Source organism: Lactuca virosa, chromosome 3 (genome assembly GCF_052849685.1).
Source record: "Lactuca virosa cultivar CGN04683 chromosome 3, Lactuca_virosa_CGN04683_v6, whole genome shotgun sequence".
NCBI lineage: Eukaryota > Viridiplantae > Streptophyta > Magnoliopsida > Asterales > Asteraceae > Lactuca > Lactuca virosa.
The window spans coordinates 166,351,311-166,360,395 of NC_136428.1; the positions used below are offsets into that span (position 1 = coordinate 166,351,311).

Here is a 9,085-nt window from a genome sequence, read left to right on the forward strand (position 1 = left end):
TAGGGGTGACAATCGTGTCGTGGTCAGATTGGTGAGTCATAAAAACTTAACCCATACATGATCCATATAAGTATCCGTGTCGTCTTGTTCAACCCTAACCCGAATTAGCCATAAAAAGGTCAACCCATTTGATTATACATGTTTGTGGGTAAGATTCATGTTCATGGGTCAGATATGAGTTCATGATTCACATGAAAAAAGTATAAATATCACATATTTATTTATTGGTTCTTATACTCTCATTTATTTAATAAATATGTTTTTATTTTTTTTAATATAATAAGATAAACGAGTTCATGGGTCAACCCGTAAAATTATTTGTAATCCCAAACATTGTCCGTATAACAAACGAGTTGCGGGTTAGCGTGTCAGAAAAATAGAACCCAAACCCGTTAATCTTAGTTCAATGGTAATCTTCATAAAAGTTTCAATATTTTAGTTGTTGGTAAAAAATAACGTAATATTCAGAAAAATTCCAATATTTTGACCAATAAACGAAAAACGACGGGATACTAGATAAATTTGTGAAACCGGCCAAATAGGTTATTCTAATGTTTTAGCGGGGTAATTTGTCTTTTTTGTAAACGAAATTTAATTTGAAATTAAACCGGACCTAAAATATTGAAACTTTATTGAGGTTTTTTTTTTTGGAAATGTTCGAGATTACTTTAATAATAATTGTGAACGAAAATATATAAAAATAATTGGTATAAAATAATAGTTGCTTACCTTGTTAAGGCATTAACTCTTATAAGTATGCCTTACTGACTTGTTGTAACGACCATACTTTTTAGTTCATTTACAAAGATAAAGCAGTTAAGTAATACTATTAAATATCAGATGTAAAACAAAAAACATCGTAGATATAACAAGATCTTACCCTTTTCAAAAAGAAAACACACACATTCCTCTGTTTTACGAAACCAGACAAAAATGGCGTCTCGAAGTTTTCCGGAGATGCCCACTCCGTCGTCGCTTCTGTCGGCGTACGCCTCAATGTCAACATCAATCATGCTCTTCCGTACAATGTTTGACCAGCTCTTCCCTAGACAACTCCGGCGATACGTCGTCGACGCCGTCCGATTCTACTGGAAACCCAAGTCCTCCAAACTCACTCTCGTCTTCGAGGAGAAAGACGGCATGTCCATAAACCACATGTTCGAAGCTGCCGAAGCATTCCTCTGTTCCAGAATCAACCCCGATTCTGAACGACTCAGGTGATTCCCGAATCCCGAGTACTACTAATTTCTTGTTTCTGGAATTCTGGATTTTGATCTAAAACCTACCCGGAATCTTATGTTTTCAATGATCATAGGATCACGAAATCTGTGAAAGAAAACCACATCAATATCAAGTTTGCAGATTCTGAGGAAGTAGTGGATTCGTTTGAAGGAATCATGCTTACATGGAAATACGTTCGTCACCAGCCACAGCCAAGCGGCGGCGGGGACGACTCTGGTTACGGTGGCGGAAAGAATAGCTCCGGCGGCAGCTTTTCACTCGAGAAAAAATACATCGAGTTGAAATTTGACAAAAAATACAAAGAGATTATCATTACTTCTTACTTGCCATTGATAATTAAAAAATCTCAAGAACTTGAGAACGAGAAGAAAGTCGTGAAGCTCCATAACCTCCAATCATACGGCGGCGGACCCGGCGGATTCAAGGAATCGGTGAATCTTGACCACCCATCTACGTTTGACACATTGGCGATGGATCCGAAGATGAAAAAGGCGATCATTGACGATTTGGATTTGTTTTTGAAAAGGAGGGATTTTTACAGGAGAGTTGGGAAGGCGTGGAAGAGAGGGTATTTACTGTATGGTCCGCCGGGGACGGGGAAATCGAGCTTGATTGCTGCCATGGCGAATTATCTGAAGTTTGATATTTATGATTTACAGTTGATGAATGTTGGGAGTGATTCGAGCTTGAAGAAATTGATGTTGAGAACTTCGAATCGATCGATACTTGTGATTGAAGATATTGATTGTAGCATACAGTTGCCTGATCGGAAGGGAGCCATGCCCATGTTCTCCAAACTTCCCGATGTTAAACCTGTTCGTGATTCCCAGGTTTGTTTTTCTTTAATTAATTTCGTATTTATTTTGCTAGTGGATTCATGCAATTGATTGACTACACTGATAAATAACAATGATTTTTGCAGCATGTCCATCTCTCATTCAATTGGTTACATGTCATAATTTTAAGATATATTTATTTTCCACTTGTCATTTACTTTATTTTTTATTTCCAATTTCCAATATATCATCAATTTAGTTTCCATAAATTAAACCAATCATAATAACTATTAATTTGAAATTTGAAATTTCAATTTCAATTTCAAATAAATTTACATTTAAACCTTTATATTTAACATATTTTTATAATTAACATGTTTAGTGTACGAATCTGACAATTAAACACATAATTTTAATTTATTATTTTTCGCATGTTTTTTTCTTATAATTTTCACTTATTTTAGATTTCAAATTCAAATAAATTTCTAATGTAATCGTTTCTATTTAACATTTTGCTTTAATCAACCCGTATAATATACGGATGTTACAACTAGTTGGTATAATATAACATTATATTTTGTCTATTAAAAGGTGTGTATTTATATTTATACAAAATACTCATAAATGATAAAACCTTTGCTTTATTTCGTCAACAAGCAATTATATAGTACTCCGTATCATTTATTTTTGTCTTTTGGCCCTTTTTGTCTTGGATTCACACTTCAAATAATTACTATATGTATCAAAATTATATGATTATAAAATTATAAAAGTATATATGATACACTTTTTTTTATCGAACTATTGCAAAATCAAATAAACATAAAATACAACTTTTTGTTAACTATTTACCTTTGCAATTAAAATTTTCATATCTATATGTTGTTTTTAGTTTAAGAGATGCTATATTATAATTTGTTTTGAAGTAAATCATTGCAAAATAAATATCAATTTCATGAACTTTACAAAATTACTTTATAACACGTCCCCAGGACACCAAGTATGTAATTTTTTAAATTATTTTTATATAATTGACTCAAAAAACAAAAATCATTTAGTAACTACCACCCCCACACCAATAGAAGTGATTTGTACACAATAATTTTTATCCATATACAACAATTTATGTTTTATGAAGTTGTACAATACAATACGATAAATGCACAAATTGTTGTGTATGAAAAGAATTTATTGTGTACGAATCAGTTTCCATCAAGATTTACCTGCAATCAACAAAGAACTTTAGCTAATTAAACTGATCTCATGTATTCAAATTTGCAAAACAATGGATCGTGTTGCAATACATATAAACATAATCATTTCATAATAGGACCACCTTACAACATTTTCTATATCACATATGAATAATTTTGGTTTATATCTCATTATTTTTGTAGTTCTCTTTATCGGGGCTTTTAAATTTCATAGATGGGTTATGGTCATGTTGTGGGGATGAACGTATCATAATCTTTACAACCAACCACAAAGAAAGACTCGACCCAGCATTGCTTAGACCAGGGCGGATGGATGTACACATTCACATGTCATACTTAACGACTGAAGGGTTCAAGACACTAGCAGCTAACTATCTCAACATACACGATCACCATTGGAGATTTAGGGAAATTAAAGAGTTGATCAATGACACCAAGGTTACACCAGCTGAGGTCGCGGAAGAACTCATGAAGTCTGATAATTCGGAGGTTGTATTAGAAGGGCTTGTAAATTTTTTGAAACGTAAGAAGACAGAAGATGAAACAACGAAAGATGGAGTGCATTATGGAGAAGGTGAAGTTCGTGAACCAAAAAAGGCAAAAGTTATTTCATGATTGAAGAACTAGAGTGGATAATTTTAACAATTATGTTTGATTTACCATGCAATTGAGCTATTGTTATATTAATTTATGTATAATAACAACATATTTATATTTTTAGCAGCATTCACAATCTGATATCAGAAATTCACAAAATGTACTTTATTTTCTACATATAATTGCAAAGTATATATTTATTTAGAAATAAGAACAATGTATATAATTGTTTTTAATTATAACAACATACTTACATTTTGTCACTAATAATAGTAATATACATCATGAAATTTGTAAAAGTTTTATTTACATATTGTCATTATCAATCAATTTCTTATATTTGTAATTATAATAATGTATTTTGTTAATACTAATATTTTTCTAAACATTAAATTATCAGTTAGCAAGCAGACAAAACAACAGAAAATGGCAAATTACGATGAATCAATATGTGGATGTTGTGCTAAGTGTATGACTATCGGGTGTACATCACGCCACATAGCGTGGCCACATCTTGGCCACATTTGTAACACCCCTCGTTTGTGTATTATAAAATCATACATTTAAAACTATTTTGCAGTTTTAAAATAAACTTGAAAGCTTTTAATAAGTTTGCGGAATATCAAATGGTACAATAAGTTATCAAAATATTTGTTGTTTTAAAAATGCGAGGTAATAATAGATATCAAAACATGGATCAAGCTCAACAAAGTCGGGGTCTTCTACAAGTTCCAATCCTCTGTTTCCTTTAAAATTTTCAATTTGAACACACTTCAAAATAAGTTAGGAAACGAACTTGTCTAGTGAGTTACCCGCGATTGATTCATTTAGAGTAAGGGATGACAATACAACTTACTCAAATCAAACCTCCAAAAACAGTTTAAAAACACAGAATAGTAGGTTTAATAACCTAGTCAAAACAAAAGATCTTGTATGAAGCTACACCCCGCCCTTATCAATCTTAACAGTCCAACTCACAAAAATTTGGTGGTTTAATATCTTGGGTTCATGGTTAGTTCCATCAAGGAACCACTACCAAATGTTGTCCCATAAAAATCAAATGTTTGGCAATTAAAGGGACCACCATCCTATGTTACACAGGGGGTAGCTAGCCCAAATGTGCAGTTGAGGTTTATCTCGAAATCTACTGACAAACGACGAACATGAAGAACAATCAATATTTAGGTAAATAGGATCTCACAGTGATAACCCATCCTGGCATGATATGCACAAATAGGATGCTTAAATCATTTTCAAGTACATAAACGTTTTGCTTTTATAATCAAACCAAATTTCAAAGATTACATTTCATGAATACACACATACATATAGTATACAAATATCAAGTAATATCATTTAAGGAAAACATTACGAAATTCAAAATAAGGTACAAGATGTGTATTCCAAGTAACTCACCTTAATACAAACTTAACAAATATAATACTCATCTTTATCTGAACTACTTTTCTCCAAGCTTTATGATACTCAATAACACATATGGTTATCATTAATATGTGTCAAAAGATAAATATACCCTTCAAGAATGGTTATAGAACACAATTATCACTTAGAAGTAACTATAATCGAGTTAATATTCCATTAAGTGACCCATTAAGCCACTTATTAAACTCTTAACTCCAATATATAAATTTTATAGTTTCAAATTATTAATTTAAAATATGAACATAAGCGAAAACGATATGTGATTTCGAGTTCATATGCAAAAGCTATGAAAAAAATAGTTTTCTGGCGACCAAGTATAAAATGAGTGCACGAGAATTATGTGTCGCGTTTTTCTAGAGAACCCATCTCGTTCCCCTACACACCACATTCTCATTTAGAATGCATCATGTTTTACATAACAGATTCCCATATTTGAGATTTTTTATTCTCAATTGACCATTCTACTTTGCATATCTTTTGGATGTATTTTCCAATTCACAGTGTACTACTTATATGGGTTCCCTCACATGTTTAAAAAATCTGATTATTTTATTATTAAAGGTGCAATGACTGAAATGTAATTGTTTAGTAGTTGAAAAAAAAAACAATTCTAGAAGCTTCATGCCATGGACGGTTTTATGGAGCATTTTAGGGCTTTTGGAATCTTCCTATAATTGATAATAATAACTGCCTTGAGTAGATAAAATCTGATTATTTTTTTATTCAAATCAGGGTTTATCCTGAAGTTTCGTTTGCTATAAATAGGACCCCTTGGCTCCTAAATTTTGTGGGTTTTACTTCTCATAAGGTGCAGAAAGAATTTATCTTCATATCCCCTCTATCCTATTGATTTCTAGGGTTATAGTGTATTAGGTGTGAGCCATTAGAGGCAGCCATAATTTTGATGCTAGCTTTCTAAAGCAGATCCGAGAATTCAAGAGTGCCACATACAATTATAACACTAAAGGTATGTAATTCAATTTATTGATTTCGATCTAGTACAAGGTTTAGGGTTGTTTCAATAGTATGTTTCTATAATATGAAAATACATAGATCTTTAGGTTGCATGTGCCCATAATTAGATTTTATGATAATTCCGTTGTGCAGATATGTTTAATGTAACCTGGAAAACCCATTAGAAATATACCCCTAGTTCGAGGCCCACTATTATGTGTCTTTCGTGGTATCTTGGGGAACTCACTAAACTTTATGCTAACGGTTTTATGTTTAACTATTGCAGATGATTTTGAAAGCACGGGGAAAAGCACGACGTGATTGCATCATATCTACTATTATGATTTAGAGATGTTCTGCACTAATGAATTTATTACTTTGATTTATGTTATCAAATAAAATGAATGTTAGTTTTTATGATATGATGGTATGGTTTCCTCTGTTTTTTTAAAATGAAAAACTTGGTTTGAAATTTGGGATGTTACACCAACTCATGATAATGGTCGAAGGTTATATTGATGGAATTGGAAAATGAGAAAACATGCATGTCAAGAAGAGAAGAAATTTTATAATTTATCTATTTTTATGTAAAACTTCACTTTCTCTATCATAGGAGGTAAATGGCTCGGCTAGGAGGAAGTGAGGACGATTTCTTATTAAATTTTTTAAGATACATTATTGTTTCATTAACTAGGAATTATGAGATATATGTGTTTGGGTTTCAAACAAAGTGAATTTTTTTCGAGGAGACTTGAGCTAAACTTATAACACTCGTGTTTCTAGCCTATGCATTAATATTAAGGTGATAGTGTAGGTTAACCTTTGTAACTCATTTTGAAGAAATGAAAAAGGAATTATGTGAATTCTATGTGTTTTATGTGTTTTATGCTTAATTAGTAGGAGTTAATTAATTAAGAATAAAAATGAGCGTCGAAAATAAATTTTAGATAAAGTCTATATCTATTAAGAAAGTTGTAGTGGTCGTGACAAGGATTACAGATATATAAAGAATGCCGAAATCCGAGTTATAACGAAGAAGTTATGACCTGTCGAAGTTTCACGACAAAACCGGCTCGGTGCTGAATGTCGTAAAAAGTGAGTTTTTGATAAACTACTTTTTAGCCTTAGTGATCTAAACGAAACTCGTAGTGTTCGTTAAACTGAGAGTAGGTATAAAAAGAACGTCCAAATCTGATTTCGTATGAGGAAGTTATGATTTTTCGAAGTTTCGGCTTAGCAGTAGACAACTAAAAACTCGAATTTTAGATCGAGTGATTTTTAGCCGACACAACCTAAACGAGAATCGAAGGTCTCGTAAATAGTAGCACAACGGTAAAAAGTCTGACGAAAACGGACGTCGGATGAAGAAGTTATGAATTTTTAACGGATTTCCTGTCCCGGTCTGTTAAAAATAATAATATAAAAATTAAATTCAAAATTAGCCAACGAAGTCTAAACGGAAATTATAGAGCGTAATTTTACCTACGCGTGCATATAAAGAACGCCAAAAACGGAGCTCGTATGCGAAAGTTATGGATTTTAGAAGTTTTTGCACAAAAATCGAGAAAATTCGCATAGTCACGTCTTTGCCACGTCACCCTCGCTTAGAACGTGCCATGTGTCCGAAATTGGTAAGTCATGCGAGCCACGTGTCCGAGTTGCTGAGTCATCCGAGCTCTTGACCTGATCCGAAGTGGTCCACTGAGAAGGCGACACGTACCCTCTTCCCTCGTGTCCGAACCCTCACAAGGCTGCCACGGAACCCCTACTTCGGACCTAGACCTCGGTCCAATCACAAGAGGCCAGCTACCCTTCGCATGTGCGAGCCATGTGCGAGCCCTCCCTGCGAGCCATCGGATCAGCACCACCTGGAGGCTTCTCAGCCGTCCGATCAGAAGCTCCTCCCTATAAATAGAAGGCTGCGAGCCTTCCCGGGTAACTTTGGAAATTTGCCACCTTTCATCCTAAATTTCATATTTTAGCTATTTTCACTTCCCCTAAAGCCCCGATATCGATTATAACCCCCGGAATACGCCACGAAGTGCTCGAGAAGCCCGGAAAATTTATCTTTTCGGTTTCGAAGCCCGACCTTTGCAGATCCCGGTTTCTCAATAAAACTCCCGGTTTTATTAGAAACGATCGTTTTAGGAAACGAATTGCTGCCCGATTTTCATTAAATCAGGTGAGTGTGTAGTTACTTTCACCTTACACATAGATATGAAGTATTTTATATAAAATACGTGCTGTGTGAATATTTATTGTTTGTTTATTTGGGTTGGATGTTGAAGGAGTGATTTATACATGTTTTTAAATAATTTAAACTGTATATGTGTTTTTATCTACAAAAATGTTGGGTAAAACATGGGTAGATGAAATAATGGGTGTGTGATGAAAGGTGAGTTGGATAAATGAGATGATCAGTGATATAGATCATAAGTTGAGGGTGAGTGGTGAAATATGAGATAAGCCCTTACCCAAACGGTGACCCCCGTCATTCAGCAGAGTAGGGATGACAACCATGGACTATTCTAGACGGTCTGTGGAACACTAGCAGGCTTGCAACCTGTAGGTGTGTGAACTATACGTTCATTAGGAGTACTCTAAAAACCCATTGACATGTATGACAGGGGTGAATACTGTCAATAATACTGTCAATAAATAAGAGCTATGAATTTAGCTCTTGTTGTATAAACCCTGGTGATGGTGTGACCTTGTGCCTATTCCTTAGGATGAATCCTTAGGAAGGAGTGATAGTTGAATCTTAGGGTAAACCCTTAAGAAATTAATAAGATAACGGGGTTGGGGTAATTTGGTTGATTGATTGATGTTTAAATACGATAAATTTATTTATTGTGGGTT

General features: G+C 33.7%; 1 protein-coding gene across 1 annotated transcript; it reads left to right on the plus strand.

The window, feature by feature from the left end:
* Positions 1–798: 798 nt before the first annotated feature.
* LOC145166786 (AAA-ATPase At3g50940-like) lies at positions 799–3,982 on the plus strand. The gene is made up of 3 exons (XM_079085826.1): positions 799–1,217; positions 1,316–2,072; positions 3,416–3,982. The coding sequence occupies exons 1-3, from the start codon at positions 934–936 to the stop codon at positions 3,845–3,847; spliced, it is 1,473 nt and encodes a 490-aa protein (XP_078941952.1). The 5' UTR covers positions 799–933; the 3' UTR covers positions 3,848–3,982.
* The last annotated feature ends 5,103 nt before the right edge of the window (positions 3,983–9,085 follow it).